Source organism: Semicossyphus pulcher, unplaced genomic scaffold (genome assembly GCF_022749685.1).
Source record: "Semicossyphus pulcher isolate SPU_LCO1_2020_fin unplaced genomic scaffold, fSemPul1.0.p SCAF_11, whole genome shotgun sequence".
Taxonomy (NCBI): domain Eukaryota; kingdom Metazoa; phylum Chordata; class Actinopteri; order Labriformes; family Labridae; genus Semicossyphus; species Semicossyphus pulcher.
This window is the reverse complement of record NW_027211615.1, coordinates 4,475,173-4,499,474: the sequence shown is the minus strand read 5'-3', so window position 1 is coordinate 4,499,474 and position 24,302 is coordinate 4,475,173. Positions and strand designations below refer to the sequence as shown.

At 41.8% G+C, this 24,302-nt stretch overlaps 1 protein-coding gene across 1 annotated transcript; it reads left to right on the top strand.

The window, feature by feature from the left end:
* Positions 1-3,624: 3,624 nt before the first annotated feature.
* On the top strand, positions 3,625-16,998 carry ufl1 (UFM1-specific ligase 1). The gene is made up of 19 exons (XM_069657771.1): positions 3,625-3,817; positions 3,992-4,137; positions 4,315-4,343; positions 4,493-4,590; positions 6,582-6,696; positions 6,805-6,935; positions 8,359-8,417; positions 8,762-8,908; positions 9,233-9,408; positions 9,496-9,675; positions 9,774-9,900; positions 11,570-11,692; positions 11,901-12,021; positions 12,111-12,277; positions 13,947-14,077; positions 14,235-14,315; positions 14,400-14,485; positions 14,597-14,777; positions 16,536-16,998. The coding sequence occupies exons 1-19, from the start codon at positions 3,741-3,743 to the stop codon at positions 16,746-16,748; spliced, it is 2,388 nt and encodes a 795-aa protein (XP_069513872.1). The 5' UTR covers positions 3,625-3,740; the 3' UTR covers positions 16,749-16,998.
* The last annotated feature ends 7,304 nt before the right edge of the window (positions 16,999-24,302 follow it).

Below are 24,302 nucleotides of genomic sequence, written 5' to 3'. Positions count from 1 at the left end.
CTGTTGTATAGGCTACACTTGTTCTGTCTCACTATAAGCTTGTAAGTGTGAAGCACACAAAACTCCACCGTCGCAGATGATTATTTATTTATCATTTTGGCCTGGGTTTTGAGCTTTAAAATGCACTTATCTATATTAACTTAAAGTAGAGATTCGAATAGAGTTAGTTTAAATTTCAGTACAATTTATTGATTCATTTAGTGATTGGATTTGGGAATTAAATAAATAAATACAAAAGTTAGTAAAGGTGAAGTGAAACGGTCGTCATATTTAGTACATTTCTCACCCTCCTCTTGTTTGAAAATAACTTTAATCCAGTCAAGTTGGCATTTTAATCCTTATCTCCAAGAGGTGCGTCACTTTAAATGTTGTTGCCGCAAAGAATTGTGGGTCATTGTTTTCTGGTAAGGATGGTCCAGTGTTTCCTATGTTAAAGGAGATAATGAAGGAAGCAACAAAGCTCCTTTCCTTATCATGTACAGAATCTGAACCGCTCCTATCATGGCTGACACTTGAACACTTCCGGGTCGTTTCATTCCGTTGGGAACCTTCCTAACTGAAAAGCACTATCCGACTGAACACTATGCAGCCGATGCATTTAGCACCTTTTCTGCACTGTGTTCATACACCAAGACTCAGTCACATGGGTAAAGGGTTAGGGTTAGGGTTAGGGTTTGTAAAGGGATGCAAACCTGCACAAGAAGAAGTTTCATGTGAGCAAATATTAGGAGTGACCCATTGTAGTCACTGATGTTACTCCAACAATATATCTTGCACATGTTCTCAGTTAAACTGGCCTTCGCAGAGTAAGCTGTTTGTTGTCTGCACTGCGGCTCTGTCATGGGATGTTTAATTATCTGCCCACACACAGTCCAACACATTACATTAAAGCTAATAGAGAGGAAATTTTACAACAGCTCACCTTTTTGCTTTTTACAAATGTTCTAATATTCAAAGTGGTCGGAGTCGAACATTTCCTCCATTAGCAGAGAAGGTGTATCCCACCCACACACAAACCCCTCCATACATTCCTTTAATCTGATCATTTCTCTTTACCTCCACTGGTCACTGAAATCTGAGCTCCGAGGCAGAAATTATGCAGAGAATCATATAATGTATCCTAAAGTTTGAACAAATCTACTTATAACTTTTCTTCTGATTATAAAAATTGAGCTTGAGGCGACTGATTAGTTTCTTCTTTACTCTCAGAGAGCGGATGTGTTTCATCAAACTGGCAGACTATACGCTGATATATACGCAGAAGTTCCTCCTCACAGCAGGTTATTAAAGCGGACATGGCTGTGAGACATCGTTCACAGACACAGAGGGACAGTTTTCTCATTGAGATTGTGCTTTTTTAAAAATTAACTTGCTATTAATTACACACAGGCCTGCAGTGAATATGCATATGACATATAATTACAGTATTTCACTCCTACCAGGTCTGTTCTGCATGATGGAGTGCTTCATACAACTCGGCACCATCTGTTAAACCTGCTGGAAGGGATTTAATGCCTTGTAGTCTACTGCTCCCTAGTGGCCGCAGAGCTGCACTGCAGCTGGTGTTTTTGTTCCATTTCATTATTTTATCTTTATTTTTCAGCTTATTCTTACAATTATCAGGTAATTTCCTCATTGTAAAGCACGCTGGCTATACAGAAACATTTTAATATATTGATTTACTCTATACTGTTAAAAATGTAAAGTAAAAAAGTAAATTTGTCTCGTTATATTAATTCTGTTTTCACTTATTTCACTCTGCAATCAGCTATTCAAAACAAAGCTTTAATCAGACTTGTTTTTAAGGCTACATGTGCATTATAATGTCCGTTTCTATAGTTTAATTTATTCTTAAGGTAATGGAAGAAGAAAAAAGAAAGAAGAAAATATGGGTTCATTAAAACACGAGTAATAGTCCGTTTCCCTCAGTTATTGTACCTTCCATGGACATGCCTTAGTTTGTTAATACATTTCTTATTTTTGCTTACTTTTTGTTGAATTGGATTTTATTTAATTGTTATTTGCTCTGGAATTTGAAATAAAACCCAGGGAAAAGAAGGAGCTCACAAAGTATAAGCAATAATAAGGAATTTATTAACACACGAAGGAAAACATACATAAGAAAAGTTTCTATCAACGTTAAGGAAAAAACACTTTTCCACAGAAGGATTGAGCACTAGTGCGCCGAGCCGTCACACACACACACACACACACAGCCGGATGGCCCCCAGCCGTCTCCTCTCTGCTGCTCTTTATACTCCGGCCGTTGATTGTCCAGTAGACACAGGTGAGCTCAATCACCTGCCATCACTGAGGGAGAGAGCCGCCCCTGAAGTGCACACAGGAGAGAGGGAAATTACACCACAACAAAACACACAGAAAAGTCATCTACTGCGTTTTTAAAAGTAAAATTCAAATTCTTTGGTTTCTCTTTGTAACACATACTTTGTTTAAGTTCTCTTTTTATATCAACCCAAATTTAAATATATACAACATATATATTTACCTTAGATGTATATATTTAGCTCTAAATTTACATTTTCTTTCCCCCCCTCAAATTACCTTATTTTAAGTACTGCTTCATTATTTTGTTATATATATTTTATGTCTTTTATATTTAATATGTACCCTTTTTTAAATGGAGCCCCCGGCTAAAGAATTTCACACAGTTGTACTTGTATAACCGGAGTGACAATGATTATCTTGAATCTTGAATTTTATATAGAATTGTTAAATATGGTGAATATGAATATTGATACTTTAATCCTCATCTAGCTTTCGTCTTTGTGATGTTTATACAGTTCATAATAAAGTGCTTCCTTCATTTATTTGGTGCTATATGTTTTCTCCAATTATTTCCTTAACTTCCTCAATTCTGTTATTCAGCAAATGAATACCTGTTGTTTTTTTGGACAAAAATATTGAGAAATAAAAACATCATGTTTAATTGAGATAATGTGTTGGATTTGTTTTATTTCTCTTTGTATGTAAAATGTCATATTCTCCTCCTTTATACCTTTTAAGAAGATCTTTCTGACTTTCTCTGATGGAGAGGCTTCTCAGTCAGACATACTTTAGTGTTTTACAGTTGCTCCTACTCTAGAATACAAATGTAAGCATTTCTAAATTAAAAGAAAGAAGAAAAACAAATAAATGAAAAACATGCATTATGCACGTATGCATATTCAGTATCACAAAATGATGCGCAGGAGTGGCTACCTTGAAGTTTAGGATAGTTTTTCTTTCTTATTCTTTTCAGATGATTGTGAATACTTCTACAATACTCCTGTATATTTACTTTTTGTGGGTAGTTAATTAAATTAAATAAATAAAAACTCAAATGTCAAAAGAAGATGTATAGAAAACCAAAAATAGAATAATTAATCAAAAATATGTAAATTATAAGCTATATATTTTAACTACTGGGAAATGGGATCTAAGAATAAAAAATAAGCTGTATTAGCATTAATGTTGCAGTATTGCTTATATGAAAACCTAGGAACTCAGATAGGTGTCACATGTATGGAGTCCGATGGGATCTGCTAAACTCAGTTCGCCAAAGCTGAGGGAGGAAATGTGGTCCTTGTGGCTCTCCGTTCTACGTCACTGTATGTTGACGTGTGGCTAAGCAGAGAGCTGCTGTCTAGTTAGCAAGCAAGCAGAACAGTTACTTCTTGACAGTGGATGGTTAACAGAAGTACTGACAGCGGACTGTAATTGCAAACACATACACTTTAATAATGGCGGCAGACTGGGAGGAAATCCGACGGCTCGCTGCTGATTTCCAGAGAGCACAGTTTGCTGAATCAGTGCAAAGGTAACCGCACCTTACGCTACAAGCAGCTGTTAGCAGCAAAGCTAATGCTAGCTAACATTGAACTTTCATTCAAAAGTAGTGCCGTTAGATGTGAATTTGTCATTTATGCCAACAGCTTTCATTAATAAGAAGAGAATAAGCACAGTTGTGACACTTTTGTAAATGTTTTCGCAGGTTATCGGAGAGGAATTGTATTGAAATTATATCAAAGCTGGTGCAGGACAAGAAGCTGGATGTGGTGCACACACTGGATGGAAAGGAGTACATCACTCCTGCACAGATCAGCAGGGAGATCCGAGATGAACTCTACGTCCATGGAGGTCAGTTTAACAGGCAATTAAACGTGACACACAACTTCCAATAATGCCGTTACAAAGCTAGCTAAAAAGACCTCTCAATTGTCCCTAATAATGATCTACTACTCCTCTACTTTGTATTAGATCAAAGTACTACACTGGATGTTGTCAGTTAAGTAATCCTGTCATTCTGTTTCACAGGGCGGATCAACATTGTGGACCTCCAGCAGGTGTGTATCTACAAGTTGAATTATGAAATATTTCTCTGACCAACTGTGTCTTGTGTCCAGTGCCAACAACCAGAAACACAGAGTTCCTGTAATCAGAAGTAGTTTATTAAAACTTCCTTTGACTGATGTGTTGATCTTCTCCCTTTCAGATTATCAACGTGGATTGGGTCCATGTGGAAAGTAGAGCAAATGACATTGCTAAATCTGATAAAGGGGTTCAAATTGTACTGGGACAACTTATTGATGAGTGAGTATGATGACACTTTTTACTTTACTGCTTGAGCCAGAGGCAGTGTTAGTCTGTCAGTCTGTTCATAAGACTGAAGGGGCCTGTCCTGAACTTTGCTGTAAAAAGGCATTTGGGCTGTTAAAAAAATAGAGATTACATTTACTTTTACAACCATAGAGGTGTCTTTGAAAGACCATAGTTTTCCAAAGCCTTTCCTGTATATTTAAACCCTGGGATTTTAACATATTTCAGGGTCATGGGCTTGACCCGTAGCAGATGGGCTGTAATGGCTGCAGACTTCCTTGCAGAACAAATACTAGTTGCTGGTCTACCGCTGCCTCTATCACTTAGTTTGTTTGTGTTATTGTGTGTTTTAGAAGTTAGATCAGATCCACCACAATATTTGTTTAGCAGACAAACTGCTTAATCGAGGCAGTGGTAGACAAGTAACTACCATGTACTACAACAGGGCTACCCAACTGGTGGCCCGCGGGCCAGATCCGTCCCTTTTTAACTTTTCTCTGCCCCGCGAGAAGCTGCCTTCACATCCAGCTGGTGTCTGCAATATGATAAATATTACAAAGGTGATGAACCTCCAGTGTAACCCACGCAGTCTTTACATAGATGGTCCACCCAGGTACATTAACAGCTGCCAAGTATTATTGACGACCCATTTTAGCATTTGATCAATTTCATTTTTCGTAGTTTTTTTCAAGAGAAGACGCCACCTGCGATCGTATTATAGCTTACACTCTCCGCTCGCGCTGCCCCTCCTGCTCCTGTTCATTATGACAGACACACACGCTCTGCTGCGAACACTATTATTACGCACACACGGGAGAGGATTGTTGTGGGACCTCTTCTTTTAAATGCCTACTAATGCCTACATATCTGAGTGCAGCTGGTTGTATCTGATGTCATTCGTTAACACTACCACGTTGGTTCCGCTCGTTTCAATACGTCTGGTAAATATCAACAAACGTCCTCCACACGCAAGTCACCTGCTGCTGTGAAACAGACTGCGGGTGGAAAAAGAGTTGTGTTTTTAGGTGACTTCATGAAACGTACAGCTGATGGAGAAAGTCAGAGCGGACACACACAGGGGAGAAACATAGAGAGGCGGGGCACTCTGTGTGTGTGAAGGCAGGAGAGGTGCGTGTGGTTGGGGATCAGAGAACTGGAGAAAGGGGAGCAGATTAAAGTTAGTCAGGAATGAACAAAAATATAGTTAATAATTAAGAAGGTTTAATACTGTGAAATAATATATAGGAGTTTATGCATACTTTAAAATATTTTTAATATATACATTTCACCCATCCTGCACCTCAATGTGAACTATTCACAGGCAATTTACAGAAAAGGTCCCATTAGCCAACTATTAGCAAACAAGCAGCTTCAAAATGTCTCTAAATGGACCAAAGCTGACCAAGTCATAAACACAGATAATTATTGTTTATTTATAATGCGATGGAGAAGGAATATAGCATCATTAGTTTATTTTATTATTGTTTGAAATCTATTTGAAGCCATTTATTGACAAAATATTCTGTGTGGCCCGCGACCCCCCTGTGATCATCCTATGTGGCCCACCTGCTGTTGTAGTTGAATAGCCCTGTACTACAAGGTAAAATTACTGTTTCTGTCTATAGGGTCTGGTGACTGTGAAGTATGCGATGGTAACAGCTGTTTTCCTCTTTAACAAAAGGTCTGTCTCTGTAGGGATCCTTTCTGTGATGCTGTCAGACACTTAGAATAACAATCTGAGTCTGTGAGTGGAGTAACAGGAACTTTTACTGGATGCACTTTTGGATTACATACAATCTACTGGAACAATTCCCAAACTTTTTGCTCCTGTCAGTCATCAAAACATATAGAAATAGGGCAGAGGTTTTGATATTCCATAATCCCCCTTTAGGACATTTTCTTTGACACTTCTGCAAAAAGCTCAATATAATAGCTGAGAACATATATTTAGTCTGTGTAAAATACATTGATTGTGTCTTGTGCAGCAATTACCTGGACCGTTTGGCCGAGGAGGTGAATGACAAACTGCAGGAGGCTGGTCTGATCAGTATTGCAGAACTGTGTAAAAGCTACGACCTCCCCGGAGATTTCTTATCTGAGGTGAGCCACACCTTTCCATCTGTACCTGCACGTGTTTATCACAGAAAAACTCTCACATAAAATGTGTCATATTTCTATTTATACAGTCTTCTTTTTATTGTACCTCAGGAGCTGTCAAAGCGTCTCGGGAAGCTTATCCAAGGAGAAATGGACCAGTACAACAGGGGGGTCATATTTACACCTGCTTTTGTTGCTCGTCACAAAGCCAGGATACGAGGGCTTTTCAGCGCCATCACAAGGTGAGCAGAGATAAGAACTCAGAAAGTTCTTCAGATCTCAAAGAATGATCTGGAAATTGTTGGAACATAAATGTGCCAGAGCGAGCTTGATCATCATCATCATCCAAAGCACAGCTGCCTTGAAACCTGTGTGTCACATCTGTAACAGCTCTGCATCAGGTGCCTCGCAACTGAACCAAATCTGGACATCTGAGACCAAACTAACTTGAAAGAAAATATCCTGCATAAATGTCATAAATAGGCAACAAAAATAGCCAAACCTGAAGTCATGCAGTGATGTAGTTATCAAGGCTACACAGACTACATGATAAAATAATATAAAATTAATTAAAATATGGGGGGACCAGTTTCATCTTATTTTGGGAACTGTCTGACTTGGAGGAAAAATAGGGAAAGGCAAGTTTTGCCTGGAAAGCCCGGCAACATAAAACAATACTTGGTAAGAATGTAACATACAAGTCAACAGTTTGGTTTAAAACCTTTCTTTAAGTAATAAATCTAGATATAATCTAGATGCTTGTATTCTGATGTGAGGTTTAGTTTGAAAGATCTACGTATCATTTATCAATCAATCAATCAATCAAATGTTATTTGTATAGCGCCAAATCATCATAACCAGAGTTATCTCGAGACACTTTACAAAAGAGCAGGTCCAGACCGACTCTTTGTTATTTGTTATATGTTATTTGTCAAACCTTTCGTCTTTACTCGTCTTTGTGTGCTGACAGATTACAGCCAGACTCAAAGCACTGCAGTGTGAAAGTCTTTTTACCTGGTGATTGAGATTTGTCCTCAGACGGAGCAGAACAACAGCATTTTTGCAATGTCAACCCTGCTGATAATCTCTCTCTTGTTTCTGCACGATTATGTCCAAAATGATAATTGCAATGATTTTGATCAATGTTGAGATCATTAATCATATTAATATTAATCATACGTTATTAATTTAGGACCTTTTTTATTGTACTGCATTCCAGCTCATGTACAAATTTTAAATCAAACTAAGACTTAAAATCATTTGACTTTTGTTCCTCCGACCGTCTCTGTTGTTTAGTCTTCCACTTCAAACTGCCGCTGCAAGGTCGGCACTCATGACATGACGTGCCAGCTGCCCCAAAAGTGAAGCCCAAACCTCTCCATCGCCCCCTGGGGGAGCGGCTGTTAGTTTAGGGAGCGCACGATTTGATATTTATTTCATTGGGGGAAGACAAAATTGTGTTTGGGATTAATATTGGATTACTTGTGCAGCCCGACTCAAATGCATCCACCTCCTCCTGAACAGGTGTTCTTGTAAAGGCTTACCTCAGAAAGGACGTAACAGAGATTTAGGGGAAACAGATCGTGCATGACGCCCAAAGCTTCTCAATCACATTGTTTTGTTATATAGACTCAAAATGCTCTCCTGTTTACCTTCATTCTGCAGACCAACACCTGTCAGCAGCATGATCGGAGTGTTCGGCTTCCAGGAGCATCTTCTCTACTGTAAGGAAACACTTTGGAGAGTTATGACACACTGATTCATATTGTGATGGCTTTTGTGTTTGCCAGCAGTTAGTTGTGGACAGAGTTCTCAGATCCTTTAATTCAATGTAAAGAGTAAAAGTCTTATTATATCTTAGGTGTGAGTACAGAGATATTATCAGTTAAATTAACCATCTGTTTACATTTGATTAAAGAAGCTGTCAGATGATGTAAGTGGGGTAAAAGAGAAATATATTAGTAGCACATAATGGGTAAAGGTCGTATAAAATCTCTGCTGTACAAGTGCCTCATAATTGTACGTGCATTACTTGAATACTTGACTTCACTATGCACCCTTAATGCAGCTGTCCTGGAGGAGTTGGTGAACACCGGACGCCTGAAAGGAAGCGTGGTTGGAGGTCGGCAGGACAAAGCGGTTTACATCCCCGACATTTACGCCAAAACACAGAACGCCTGGGTGGACTCCTTCCTCCAGCAGAACGGATATTTAGGTACGGCCACATTCATTTATTGTTATTATTTAATACTTCTGCTATTTCCTTTTTCCTTTTTCAGCCTCCCTTTTCTGAGTGTGTATGTGGTTGAAAAATCGCCTTAAAATACAATACAAAATGATATAATACAACTCATTAGAATACTTCATAGTTCACCGGTGATCCCAGAGGATATATCGTCTCAGACTGTAGCAGATGGGATCAGAGATTAAACAATGAACAGCAGCTGGATCAGCATGTGTGAACCTGTGGTCAGAGCAGCAGTGTGGCGTGTGTGTTTGTTAGACCCTGAATGTGACTGATGAAGTGTTCCTCCTGCAGAGTTTGATGCACTGGTCAGACTGGGGATCCCCGACCCCCCCAGCTACATCAAGAAGCGTTTCAAGTCCAACAAGCTGCTGTTCCTCCGAGCCGCCTGTGTGGGTCAGACTCTGGTGGACCAGGTGGAGGCGTCTGTGGAGGAAGCCGTCAGCTCCTCCACGTGGACTGACATTCAGGTGCCCACGCGGCTCCATCCTGTGATTACATGAATCACTAGTTCTGGTAAAAATACTTGTGTTTGTAACTCTCTCGTTGTGTTACAGCCAATTCTGCCCAGCTGCCTTTCAGAGGAGGACGTGGGGATATTGATAAACCAGGCAATGAGAAACACGAACGTGCAGACGTCAGCCAGAGTGCTGGGAGGGACAGTGGTCGTCAGTGAGAAGTTCATCGGTAACTGCCTCTCTGTGTTTGATGAAGCCATGCAGCAGAAGGCTCAGAAGGTACAGCGTCCTGTGCAGAGTCGGTCAGTAAGACGTCCAAATCAAGTGTAAAAGTCTTAAAGGTACGCTGTCTGTGTTTCTCATGATGTGGCTCTCAGGAAGTGAAGAACAACCCCGTGTTTCTGATATCTGAAGACGATCTGAAGCAGGCGTCCGTGCTGACAGAGAGCTCGGCACCTTCGAAGAAGGAGAAGAGAGAAGCAGAGCGCAGGAAGAAGGCCACAGGTAAGTTAGTTCAGCTCACCTAACCCCAACACAAAACACACACACACACACACACACACACACAGACACACACACACACACACACACACACACACACACACACACACACACACACACACTGTAAAATCTATTGCACACTTTATGACCAATTTTGCCACTGTTTGTCTGCCTCAGACAGATGTCAATATTTTCCCTTACGTTTCTTGGAGAAGTCTGACAACATGATCCTTTGTGTTTATTTGCAGTGGTTTAATACAACAAATATTGTACCTGGGTTTATATCCTCATCGTTCTGAGCCATGTCTAGCTCTGTTAATTCCACCTTCTCCAGGAGCTGTCTGGATTACCTTTATTACCATTTCTTCTACTATTACTAATATTTGAGTGTCCAGTATGATGACCATATCAACTAGTTCAGGTGTAGTACCAAGATTTCTCAGCTGGACACCAAATACCTGTGTCCCATTTTACCTGCAGGCCTGTCCTTCTGTCTCTGTGAGCGACAGTCCCCTACAGTCTTAGATCCAAAATAAACAGGCTTTGCTTTGACTGAACTGTGATAAACTAGGTGAAAGGATGCTGAAATAACTACATCAAAATGCATATTGATAAAAGTCTGCACTCATGCTTTATCTGGTCTGTTGAGAAGACAACACAACACCCTCGTTTGACCTCTACTGATGGAGCTTGTGGATGCCAGGAGGAGGTCAATGCTCGTATGCCTTTTGACTTTCTTGCATGATTTGAAATAATTCAACTCAATGGAACAGAAAAACTGCAAAACAAGCAGTCAAACGTCAGACTCATTATGCACACTGTATTTTAGTTATTTGTCATCGCTTCATGTTGACGTCAGACAGCTCTTTCCCTCGGTACTGTGTCTCACTCTGCACAACGGCCCTGTATACCTATGCACGCAGCACACGGTATCAGATCAGCTGTTTGTGTCAGCGGTTTGTAGAAGAGACAACAAATAAAAGAAAATACGATATAATGGAAACGACGAAATGATTTCAAAAAATACAGCGTACACGTAAACGAGTCCTACATATAAACGAACATTTCAGTTTAAGTGGCTAAAGTACGTGGTACTCCTGACCCCGTCTGCAGCGGCGCTTAGCTTCTGTGTAGGAACTCTGGTCAGCTTTCACATTAGTAATTTGGTTCCGTACCCGATTACACTTGTGGTAGGACTCTGAAGCAGAAGGTGGCGATAATGCACCTCAAAAACAAGGAGAAGAAGAAGATGCGTATCATCAACTACGGAACATTGTTTATGTTGTCGTTCCAGTGTAGAAAAGGAGGATGAGATCAGCGGTGCTGCGCGCATACACAGATTTCTGAGGAGACGTTACAAAAAGCAGTCCACTTCTGTGGTTTGGTACGTTAGCCTTCACACCTGATCTGTACCGTACCTGAGTACACATGAAGCGTACTCGAGAACACCTTTTCAAATGTTCACACTAATGAAACGAACCGGACTTTGGGCTCAAGTGTACTCAGATCCAGGCCCGGGTCCCTGATGTGAAAGCCCCTTAATTCTGAGGTTTTAAATGTCTGCACTCAGCCTCCCGTCACGAGGGCGCTGAGCCTCACATGCGTACCAGTGATACTTGAAAGACTGAAATATTTTGGATTTTAAATCATCTATTCTCTGTTTGTCTCCCAGAGGGCAGCGGCAGCGTGAAATCCGGCGGAGGAGGAAACGCCAGAGAGATCCGGATCCGTAAAACCAAGAAGAAAGGGAGGAAAGACGAGGACAGCGACGAGGACACCGGACCTTCACAGCAAAGTAAAGTCACAGCCTCAAAGCCTTTTTATCTTCACAGGGACGCAGTGACTCTATATGCACATTAACTCTGCTCAGCGAGGTGTTTTACAGTAACAAGAGCGTAATGGCTGGTAGGCTGGAAATCTCTCCCCTGGGTTGTTAAGCTTTTTTACTTGATAACTGTAGTATCCCTGTGAGACTAATTAGCTTGTGTTTTACCTTTGCCAAGATCGCAGCAAACAGACTGCGGCCCCCTTTATGGCTCAGGAGGAGATCGTAGCTGTTTTAGAGGAGAGAGTGAGCGACTGCCCCGAAGAGATCCTCTCTGAGCTGGCGGAGCATTTAGTCAGGTAACATGAAGGTGTCTGTCTGCAGTCAGATTCTCTGCTGAAACTCTGAGAACAGGAAGTTAATTCAGTCACTGTCCGTATGTCTGCAGGCCTCTGAATAAGTCCTATCAGGAGGTGCTGCGGGCCGTGTTCATGTCCTCCACCAGCTCTCCGTCAGGGGGAAACAAGAAGAAGAGCATGAAGGACCTGCAGGAGGAGATCACCAACCTGTACAACAACATCCGGCTCTTCGAGAAGGGGACCAAGTTCTTCTCAGGTAAGTCCTGATCCAGTTATCACAGTAAGGTGCAGTGGTACCTCAGCAGTGAGATGGGCTGTGAAAGCTGCAGAGTCATCCTTTTGGGTTAATGCACCGAGGGTTGGCATGATACCAGAAGTTTAAACTTTGATGCGATACTAGTAAAAAGAAAAGGATACTAGATACCTGTTTCTATACCACGACAGCAAAACACTTAGGTCTTAGTCTCAGGTGCCAAAATTGGATTATCTTGTTTTTAGTTTTTTCCTGCACACAGTGCTGGTATAGAAGAAGTTATAGAAGACATGTACAGAAGAAGACAAGCCAATATAGCCCCCGTAATAGGCGCTGCCATCTTGCGATGGTGAAGTAATTTGGAGCCAGAGACTGCTCAGTAGAGATTGGCGGGTGAAGCCGCCGTAGCCACTTCACTAACCCAAACACACACTTACAAAACTCACAAACTTACCGAAACAACAGCAAGGATCCGCACGCCGGCGTGTTTAACAGCAGAACAGCTTCTTGTGTTGGTCTGAGGTTAACGTTCACGGGTATGGAAACTTCAATGACTGTAGTGATTGTTTTAGTTACGTCTCCTCTCACCATTTGTCCTCCACTCTGCTAATTGGGAACAGATCGGCTGCAGGAGCCGTATTTGTCAACAGAGCTGTCAATCATCATTTTTACAGCATCAAATAACTAATTAAAAATAAACTTGTCAGAAAAATGAACACTTGGACATAAATCAGCATGATAAGAACTAACTATAATGACAGAAACCATGTTTGAGAAAAATGTATTTGACGTGTATTTTGATTTTATAGTTTGACTCATGTCCCATCTGTTAACATGGAGGAGGCGGGCTTTATGACCCATACTGCAGCCAGTCAGCAGGGGGCGATAGAGAGGGTTTGGCTTCACATTTAGGGAGCTGTCATGTCGCCCCTCTATCATAACTTTTGCATCTTGTGAAACGTGAAAGGGACTTCACAAAACGTCTTCATGTGCCGCTCTGTGAATGAGAACAGTCCGCTGTGTCGCTGCTGTGTAAGAGCTCCAGGTGTGACGGAGGGCGAAGCAAACAGACACACACTGTCGACTTCGGCCTATAAAACTTAACCCTGTACCTTCCTGCAGGGCTGTACGGATGTAGGCGTGTTAGTTTGTTGTTTAACCACTGTGAAAGATTCAATAAACACGCCCACAGCCGACTGATTAACTCCCTGAAAACATTCCGGTTGCGCAGGACTGATGAGAAGTTGGCAAATAGGCAAATAGTTCAAAACATGATTTCCACAAGTTTAAAGATGTTTTTTATTACTACAAGCAGCTGCGATGAAACTGTCATTTCATGGTGATTTGGCGGCCTTTGATGACAAAGCACCACGTCGTGTGTCTTTGCTGATCCTCTCCTGTTTGTGCGTGCATGGTCATATTTAAAGAAAATGTAGAAGAATGCTCTTTTGGTCTGTGAGCTGTTTCTCCCATGAGGATTCAGGAGCTGCAGGCAGCGATGACAGGCCTTAAAAATAAGCTGGGACATATAGAGGCATCAATATTAAAATAAGTCTGTTTTATAACTAGGAATAAACTCGCAGCACGCTTTAGCTCCTCCTCAAGTCTGTAAATAAAGAAGAGAAAAGCCGAATCTCACAGGTAACCTGATGGAAATTCTTTTGTCCTGCAGATGAAACTCAGGTCCACATTTCCAAGCACGTCCTGAAGACCCTGTGCTCGGACGTCACCAACATCCTGGTGAACTTCCTGGCCGCTGACCTGATGATGTCTGTGGAGAATCCCAGCAGCATCACCACCGAGGTGAGAGAGAGCTGCTGCTCTGTGTCTGTCTCCCCTCAGGCGAGCGGAGATCACTTTAAATCACGTTAGAGTTAATTAGGGCTCGGTGTCTGAAACGCTCTGAGGGACTTGTTAGAGTCCAGACTTCATCACGCTGCTCTCTGATGTGTTGCCTCAGGTCAGAGTGAAGATTTTGGGCAAACTGTCGGAGGAGACCAAAGGACCTCTCATGAAGCTGCACAACTGCCTGAACGGCAAAGTGAGTGTGTTTCCTGTCTGTTACATCATCCGCTGGTCGCTGCGGTAACACAGTGAGGGAAACTTGTTCACTCTTTGTTCACAGACGATTGAAGACTTTCTGACCCACATCGAGAGCTGTGCGGAGGTGTGCGGCTTCATGCTGAAGAAGGTGGACAAGAAAAAGGAGAGGTAATCGCAGTATCCAGGTTTTTGGATGTTTTTCTTTCTACTTTAAGTGTTTCTGTTTTTAGTTCAAATCCAGAAAAAACATTTGGAGGTGTGTGAATGTGTGTGATCCAGACAGGCCCTGTTCGTGCACCGCCAGGCTCTCACCGAGCAGCTGAAGGAGACGGAGGATCCGGCTCTGGTCCTCCACCTGACCAGCGTGCTGCTGTTTCAGGCCAGCACCCACAGCATGCTGCACGCTCCCGGGCGCTGCGTGCCCCAGATCATCGGCACTCTCACAGGCCGAATACCCACGGTATGTCTGACCCTCAGTGGCTGACAGAGTTGTAGAAGACGCAGTCAGTTATTCCATTAAAAGCCGTGTTTGCTGATCACTATATTGTTATAAAAGCTGGAGTGTGTTCACATACTTGCTGCTGCCCTGGTCCAGGCTTTCTCTAGTCTGCCCTCAGATAATACTCACAAACTTGTACTTTCTGGCCGTGTAGAGATCCCTTTCTTACTGGATTAATGTCAGTGATGGGGGACGCTTCTCGTTCAGAGTCAATTCTAAAGCTTAGCTGAGGCTAATGTGATGCTTCATTGGTATGTTTGGCAGTCTTGTGTATATCAGAGCCAGGGCTGCTCCTAAAATCTTCCCCTTTCAAATCAAAAGTCAAAAAGACCCAACTCACATTTTGCAATCGTAGCTTTAGGACTGTCACGGTAACTGCATGACAGCAATACTCCAGTTAAGTGACAGCAACAGCAGGGGGCACCCACTGACCGTCATCACTGCTTGTTTATTTTTAAATATGGATCCAGTGATGTTGCTGGGTATGCGTCCTGCGTTTCTGGCGCATTAAAATCGAAAAGGACGCATTGAACTCACTATCCATGCGTCCCAGGGAAACACCTCACCTTTGCATACAGAAAGCTACATTGTGAACAACAAACTAAAATCACAGTAATCAGCAAAAGACAACTTGCTCTCGGAGCACTGCTGTTCTGCACATCTAATCGGCTCAGACGAGCCTGTGTGCAGTCTCCCAACACGCTTGTTTAGCCGCTACAACAACAACCAGCCCGTCACTACGGATTTCATTTCAACAATTTAGGATATGAACTTAGTAGTGGTTAATAAACTTGCGTTTCCACCGCTCATGCTGTGTTCACTCATGTCGATGATGTTTTGCCATCTGAAACTACTGCTGTAGTTAAATAAGCAAAACATCTGGCAGCGGGCTGGGGCGGCGGATAACCAAACCGAAAGGGGAGCGTTATCGTTTCACCGCGCTTAGAAAAAATCAGTACCGTCACAACCCTACATATGTATGGAAGCTAGTTTTTTTGGTGCATCATTGTACACAGAGCAATAAATTAGTTTCACACAAAAAATCGGTGTTTCTCGACACTTTCTTGGACGTGGCTTCAGAGGCAACATGCTGAGATGCAGCTAACTTTGCCCAGCTGGGTTGTCTAATAACTTCAGATCCACATGTTCCATTTAATGCCAAAGTTTAAAATGACGGGGAGGTGTCACTCTGAGTCAGGTGTGTCTACCTAATCTGACCCAGTCCTTAAATGAAGCCACCAACCATCATGTTCCTGCATTCTCAGCTTACATTTATTATTATTTAAGTTTATTTAAAACACTGAGAGCTCGATTCAGATAGAGTCAAAGAGAAACAATTCAGAGGATACTGATTCAGCATTTTTTGCTGCTGGACAGTTTTATGTCTAAAGTTTTGATCAACACTTCATCACTTGTTCATCGAGAAGATTTTGTCCAGTAACATTTCCTGTGAAGCCGCCTTAGTTGTGATCCAGGAACAGGTGTTTATTTTCATAAAGACCATCTTTTAGTCAGCCACAGTGGGGGGGGTTTTATTTGTGCTTCGGTGTGGTCTAACTGCTTCAGCAAATGTTGGCAACACACTTCTTCATCTCAGGATTGTTTACATCCATTCCTCAAACATGGCAGCTGTGGGTTTTCTCCATCTGCCGCCTGCAGTTTAAGAGAGCGTTTGTTTGGTGAATTGAACTGCTGAAATGTTCGTGTGTGTCGTTGCAGGAGCAGCAGCAGCTGCTGTCCTCGTACCAGAGCCTGGTGGTGAAGCAGCTGGTGAGCCAGAGTCAGAACAGGAAGCAGGAGGAGGCGGGGGGCGAGGCCGACAAAGAGGAGGAGGACGAGGAGGGAGGGAGCGTCCGCACGCAGCTCTTGAACCTGACTCCTCAAGTCAAAGATCTGGTGCTGTCGCAGAAGAAGACGGCCACAGAGGAGTGAACGCTGAGAAGATGTGAGGAGTGAATGAACTGATCTGTGATGAATGTTTTTATGGTCTCACATGTTCAATACTTTTGACTCTGCTCGATCAGCTGTTAAGACTGTATTTTTGTGATTTATCCTCGTGGACACAATTCTAAATTATGAAGTAAAATTCCTGTGTGGAATGTTTCCCTGTAAAACTAATAACATGAAAATCCTCAATGAGGTTCTGATTTTCATGCATTCATTAAAGCCCTCCTCTTCCTCATTTGTTGTTATTAATTATTGATTCATTGTTGTACTGTGTCTTTAACCTCTATAAACACGTCTGTAGATGACGCAGAATTTGTAGGTAGAAGATTTAACACTTTTTAGCATCTTCATCAACACATAGCGACATATGAGTGCAGTTAACAATTGTTGCCTCGTCTCTCAAATCCAACTCTGTTCTCGTAAGAAGAAGGAAAAGAAGAGTTGCTTGTTAGGGTGTAAATATCCAGGACAGCCGACAGACGAGGAAGTCTTGGCCAGCAGCACTTATTTGTTGGCTTCATGGGAAACAACACAATACTTGTCGTCGCCCCCGGAGGCTAAATCCTCAAGAGACGATAGCTGAGAGCTTCCAAGATGGTTGTTTATATCATTCAGTTTTTATAGTGTCTGTAGCAGGACTTTGAAACAACCTGTTTATTCTGGAGTTTCTGACTCTGCTTAGTAAAATGCCCTTGTGTTAATGTCAAAGCACCAGAACAAGCAAGTATGTGCTCCTTGAAAGCTGAACTCACTTCTTACCTTGTATTAATTTGCTCTCAGAATATTCAGTAAAGTTGGGTCACACATACGACCCCGTATAAACTCTTTCGTTGAATTTGTATCATGGTAAAAGGTCTTAATCGTTTATCAGTGTCCTGTTAGAGCGAGCCAGATTAGTTCTGAGCAGTAAAATACATCACATCTTCTTTGCAGCGTCCATGTTGTTTCCACATTATGACTTAAAGCTCACAAACACACAGAAGATGGAAGAACAACAAGAGTAATTAACCGTGCAGGTGAAAGCAGGTTAAATTCAGCTTGTAAGAGAAGTGCTGGAGGTGCCCAGAGATCCAGAGTCTACTGATGATCCGTGAGACATACCTGAAAATATGAAGTGAACCTGAAGATTATAAGTAGAAAGGATTTTATTATCTGTAGTTCCCACAAGAGGACTTTATGACAATGACAAACAGATTAAATGTTGAGAATATGGTTTAATATGCGAGTAATATGGAAACCTCTCAGACCGTCAGAGTTGTTTATCTCTCTCTCGCGGCAGTTTAAGGTACAACACTTCTATTTTTACACAAAGGATTTGTCTGACAGTGTGTTGTTCTCCTTTCTACCACTGGAGGGCACCAAACACTGAAGTAATATTACAGAAACACAGAGAGGAATATTTTGATCCAGTTTGAGGGCCAAAAAAAGACCTGACATTTTTCAACATTTGAACTCTAAATTTAGATCAAACACAGGTAACATCTAAGATACACACAGTACTGTTTAAACTGTGCCATGAACTGAACAATGTAAACACATCTGCTGGCATAACACCCTCCTCTCTTGGGAAGTGTTTTCCATTAGATCATTGTCCCTGGTATTTACTCATTTCAGTTCTTGCTGAAGGTGTTGGATAGCATAAACTTCACACTAATCTCTATTTACAGATGCTACATAGTAGAATCTGCAGGCAGGGACTATAGACTGTATAAAAACATGGCCGACATGACAGCTCCCTAAAAGTGAAGCCAAACCCTCTCTATCTCCCCCTGCTGACTGGCTGCAGTATAGGTCATAAAGCCCGCCTCCTCCATGTTAACAGATGGGACATGAGTCAAACTATAAAATCAAAATACACACCAAATACATTTTTCTCAAACATGGTTTCTGTCATTATAGTTAGTTCTTATCACGCTGATTTATGTCCAAGTGTTCATTTTTCTGACAAGTTTATTTTTAATTAGTTATTTGATGCTGTAAAAAAGGATGATTGACAGCTCTGTCAGCAAAAGCTGATCAGTTCTGGATTAGCAGAGTGGAGGACGATCCGTGAGAGGAAACGTAACTAAAATAATCACTACAGTCAGTGAAGTTTCCATACCTGTGAACGTTAACCTCAGACCAACACAAGAAGCTGTTCTGCTGTTAAACACGCCGGCGTGCGGGATCCTTGCTGTGTTTTCGGTAAGTTAAGTGTGTGTTTTGGTGAGTGGAAGTTGCTACGACGGCGTCTCCCGCCGATCTCTACTGCGCAGACTCTGGCTCCAAATGACGTCACCATCACAAAATGGCAGCGCCTATCTACAATGGGAGCAGATGGAGACGCTCCTGTGAGGCACTTTCATGTTGTGTCGATGTTGGCGCCCCCTGTAGACAAAAGCAGTACGTCTCATCTCATTGCTGAGCTCGTCCTCGACATGTTTAAGTCTTGATTTCTGACAAATCATCTCATCCTGTGAAGCTTTATGTGGTAAATGTAAACAAAGTCTGTCTCTGCAGCATGCTCTCCTCATCTGACACCGACCTGTTAGCAGTGTCAACAGACATTAAAAATAACTGCAGTATATGGAAAGAACTAATGATGTCAATGAGCGTCCACCAGGTTAAATAGAGGCTCTTTATGAATTAATGTCCTAACCAGTTAAAAACTGCTCTCAGTATGTTCAGCACAGGATTCCTAGAATTCAATTTCATGGCTTCTTTGAAACCTTCAGTAAAATAGCAGGTCAAAGGAGGACCTGGTATTTTAACTCCTTCCTGATTCGTTAATGTTTCCTATGCAGGAGAAGTCAGAAAAGAGGGGAATAGTCTGGTTCCTGGCAAAATGAATGCATTCATTAATCAGCTGTAAACCACTATTAAATGTGATGAATGTGTGGAGCGTGGTGAGAACTGATCAAACTCCCCCTTTGTCTCTGTCTAAAGAAGAGCTCCTAAAATTCTGTGAAATCCCATCACCTGCACTGAGAACAGTGTTCAAAGACAGGAGGAAACCTGAGCTCTCGGCTGTCAGAATGATTAAAATCTTCTCTAAACTTGGGCTGCTAACTTTGTCCCGTGGATTTCTCACGTTTCGAACACAACGTCCTCCTTTAATCCAGAGCCTGACATGTGACTGCACCATGTGCTGCGTGGAGGCAGACACACTGTCTGCATCCTGGCAGCAGAAGAGGCTGGCGAGGAGAATATGCATGCGTGAGGTCATCATACACACAAGCACATGCTCAACATCGCCATGGAAACAAGCATCTCCTCCACGGAGGCTGGATTCTTTCTCTTTCTTTCTGCTCTCTGTTTTTCCAGCGAGGTCTCTGGCTTTGGCAAGTGAGAGATGTCAAATGAGGAATTTCATTCTAAAATGAGAGATGCTAAAACAGAGCCTCCTACTCCCAGAGTATGATTCATACCGTCACAAAACACTGAGGCAAAATATAAACCACCGATCAAACACTGATCCCCTCAGACTGTACATAAACTGACAAATGGGTACATGCATACAGCATGTACATACACATTGTTTGCAATGGCAGATGAAGTTTTATTATCCATACTTAATTAAAAATGATCAAACCAGGAAAACAGTTTGGTTCCTCTGCTAAATCACACACATATTCTCAGGAGCAAGTGGAGCTCTTATAAAAGTGACTTGTGGTTTAATTCTATAACTGGGAATAGGAAGCTATTTTAAGTCTTTACGATATGTAGGTTAGAGGAGTTTAGGAATTTTCCCTAGTAGATCCTTTCAGCTCATACAGGCTGTAAAGGCTGCAAAGTAATCCTTGGGGTAAATGTGCAACATCAAAATGTGTCGAGAAAAGTTCTTCGACTCAGATTGTTATTCTTAGTGTCTGAAATGATCCACAGAGTTAAACCCTGTGCTCTATTTAAAGTCAGCAGATTTCATTCACAACAGCGTTGCTGGTCTTCACAAACACAAACAAACAGACCGATCAAGGCAGCAGTTCACCTGCAACTCCTGTGTTCTACAAAGTTAAATTATCAGGATATAAGGGCTTATACTTTAATGTGTGCATGCGTGGCTTCAAGCAGCCTTTATAACATGGACAACCCAGTGTAATTTAACTTCACTACCAAGATGCTCCCAGTGCACAAACCAGTACAGTCCCTTAGATCCTCTTGCATGTGTAGTTGTTCAAAGCTGCAAGGAGTTGCTTTTCTACCTCTGCCTTAGTCCGTTATGTTTTTTGTATGTTATTGTGTGTTTCACAAATCAGAATCAAGATTATTGCCAAGCAGGTTCACACATACAAGGAATTTTTCTTGGTGTTCAGCTGCAGAACAATAAACGCATAAGTAGATTAAAAAGTAAAAAGCTATTTAACAGTAGTACTCCTACTGTCAGTGAACTTAGGTAGAATAAGATATAAAAAAGTAATATAATACAACATATGTACGCCAGGTGTAATTAAAGAGCTGTACAGGTATGCAGGTTTGTGCAAGATGATGGTAGTGCAAATGTTTAACAGTATAGAAAAAAACTGTGCAATGTAAACATACAGTATGTAGTCCAGTGTGTGTTAATGCAGCTCATTAATTAAAGACTTAACATTAATGTGATGTTAGGTGAGGATGACAGTCCGTGTCATGGGGGCGTGGGCTGTGTCCAGGCCTTATTGATGAGGCTGGCAGCAGAGAGAAACTGTTCCTGTGTCGTGAGGCGCCAGAGGGGAGGGTCTCAAAGACACTGTGTCCGGGCACTATCTAACCTGCACGCCTCAGGGTCCTGGAGAGATGGCAGGCTGCAGCCAACCACTCTCTCTGCAGAGCAGATGATACGCTGCAGTCTGCCCTTTTCCAAAACAATGTGCACCAATACACAGAGGCAGCCACCCCACGGCGCCATCTTGGAAATATTTGGTTAGATCCGAACTAATCATTTAAACCACCACAGTCACACAGCAACATAAACAAAGTAGAGGCAGTGGAAGACCAGCATCTCCTGTGCTCTGTGAGGTAAAATTTCTGTTTTTGCAAATGGAGTTTGGTGGCTTTGAAGACAAAAATGAAATAACTTTTTCTGAACTTTACTTTTACTTATTCAAAAAACAGAATCTTACTTTAACAAAGAAGGTCTGTATTTTCTCTTATTTGCATACTTTGATTGGGTGCATTTGCCCCAAAGGATTACATTGTAGCCACTACAGCTGCGTTGTGGCTGCCGGCTAAAACAATCTACTGAACCAGTTCATACACTTTTTTAACCTTTTAATCACTTACACAACAAAAAACATGGGGGAAAAATATAGAGAGAGACTTCCAGAAAGGCTAATATATTAGAAATACTCAAAGAAGTAACAGTAAGTCAAAAGCTTGTGGAAGAGTACTTGATATATTTTAATTAGGTACCTCTGTGTAAAGGTGTTAAAATAGGATCAACGGGTCCATTTTAATCAAACACGTACCCAGTGGAACGAGCCGCTAAGCACCAGACCTCCCCTTTAGAGGATCAGTCAATAAAATCCATGCAGTCAATATAACTGATGTTGTTTAAATCAAACCTTAAAAGCCCCTTTCATAGGGACACTTGGTGACTCTGGTTCCCTTGGCAGTGCATAGCAACAACATTATGTTGTTAAGCACACAGTGTTAGTCTGAGGCAGTCCGTATATTGATTCAGGAGCGAATAGATCATTGTTCAAGCAGTATAACCCCACATTATCTTGACCTTTCCATTCTGCCCTCGCAGGATGATTTAAATACTGCACGACTGTCACTACAGGCAACAAGAGGACGCCTCTCTGAAATGAAAATATATTCCAAGGCGTCATTTCAAGGAGTAAGGACACAAACCGACAGAGGACTTAAGATTCTCAGAAGCTGTGCTGAAGGTTACAGACAGATCCCAGCACTCGTTCCCGTCAGGACTCTCGAGACAGCGGCTTCAAAACACGGCAGATGTGAGAGCGACACGCAGCAGTTTTCTGAGAAACATCACAGTCTCAGAAGATTTCACTTATTATACCTCATGTTAAAGTGGTTAAATTATCTGGAGATGAAGGGGGAAAGCACGTCTGTAAGTGCAGTGTGCTGTGCCAACATCATTTACACACTTAATTCCAATGCCTGTAATTAACTTAGATTGCCTCTCTGTCTATTTAGAGAAACATTAACATCATTTGTCTACGTCTTCAACAAACTTCAACCAAGTCCAGTCGCCTTTTGGATTAAGCTTAGAATCATTTTTCTTATTCTGGGTCTAGTTTACAGATTATTTCAGTACGCCAGAAATGACACACCATGTTCACAGAGCAGATTTTTTTCCTTTCACGTCACACATTTAGGGCAGGAAGTTCAAATGCTGTCATGATGTTTAACTGCTTTGTTCATGAAAGACAACAGAGTAAAAAACCAGAGGGACATATTTTAAGGTCAAACATGTATGGTGACAGAAAAGCTGCTTTAAGACAACAGGAAACATTAGCATTAAGCAACTACCTCTTTGACGGTAATGTTAGTTACATCCGTGGGTAGAGTAACCAAAATAATTGTATTTACTCAAGTAGCAGTAAAAGTAGCTATAGAAATAACTATTGATGTTGTTTAGCTCAGTCGGTAGAGCAGGCGCCCCGTGTACAGACGCTACAGTCCTCGTTGCACTGATCGCAGGTTCGACTCCCGGTCTGCCGATCATTTGGTGCATGTCATCCCCCACTCTCTACTCCCAACATTTCCTGTCTATCTTCAGCTGTCCTACAAATAAAGCCAAAGGCCAAAAAAATAATCTAAAAAAAGAAAAAGAAAAAAAGAAATAACTACCTGAGTAAGAGTAAGAAAGTAATACGTAAAAAACTGGCCTGGAAACTGGAAAGAAATGGTTGGTGTTTCATGAATGTAGCTTAAATGACAAACAGGGTGCACATTTGCCCAGAAACATGAGGCGGCTCACCTTGCCCCACTCTCCCCTAATCCAAACCGTTGCCTCAGTTTCTGTGCACCTCTTCTCCTTTATGTTCTGTGGTTAGCTGTTGATAAGGTGCTAACTGCTGCTTGCAGACTACACTGATGATGATTAACTTAGCAGTGGTTGGTTGCGTTAGCTTATTCACTAGAAATCATCTGAGCGAGTGTTCCTCTGTGAAGTAAACTCGCGAGCAGCAGAGACGTCGCAGGCATCTGCTAAAGGATTAGACAGTGACGTCGTCATACAGAGTGCAGCTGTCCGCTTCACATACACATGTCCGTGTATGTTACTACCCACCACTAGTTAGCTAGGGATAATGCTTTGCTAACAATTATGCTAACATAGCTGAATGCTAACGTTGGTGTTTATTTGGTTTTACTGGATATATAGTTAAATCTCCTGGATTTTCACTATCCATCGTCTTATTTAGTTGCTGATCAATCGAGAAGGATTTGGATAGCCGGTTTTCATTTGTCTTGCAACCTTGAACACAGCTCAACGACACTGCAGGGAAAATGGCCGCCATGTGAGTAACTTCAATGAAAACCATTTTTGGGATGGGGTCGGAGTCAGTGGATGGGTCACACCAACAAAGAACTTTTACACAGGAGTTTCAG

What these genes read in the sequence shown, in the direction of transcription:
- ufl1 (XM_069657771.1), top strand. Translation starts at nt 3,741, where the DNA reads ATGGCGGCAGACTGGGAGGAAATCCGACGGCTCGCTGCTGATTTCCAG. An exon ending in ACATTGTGGACCTCCAGCAG is followed by an intron (nt 4,344 to 4,492) that starts GTGTGTATCTAC and finishes TCTCCCTTTCAG; the next exon opens with ATTATCAACGTGGATTGGGT. An exon ending in CTTTTCAGCGCCATCACAAG is followed by an intron (nt 6,936 to 8,358) that starts GTGAGCAGAGAT and finishes TTCATTCTGCAG; the next exon opens with ACCAACACCTGTCAGCAGCA.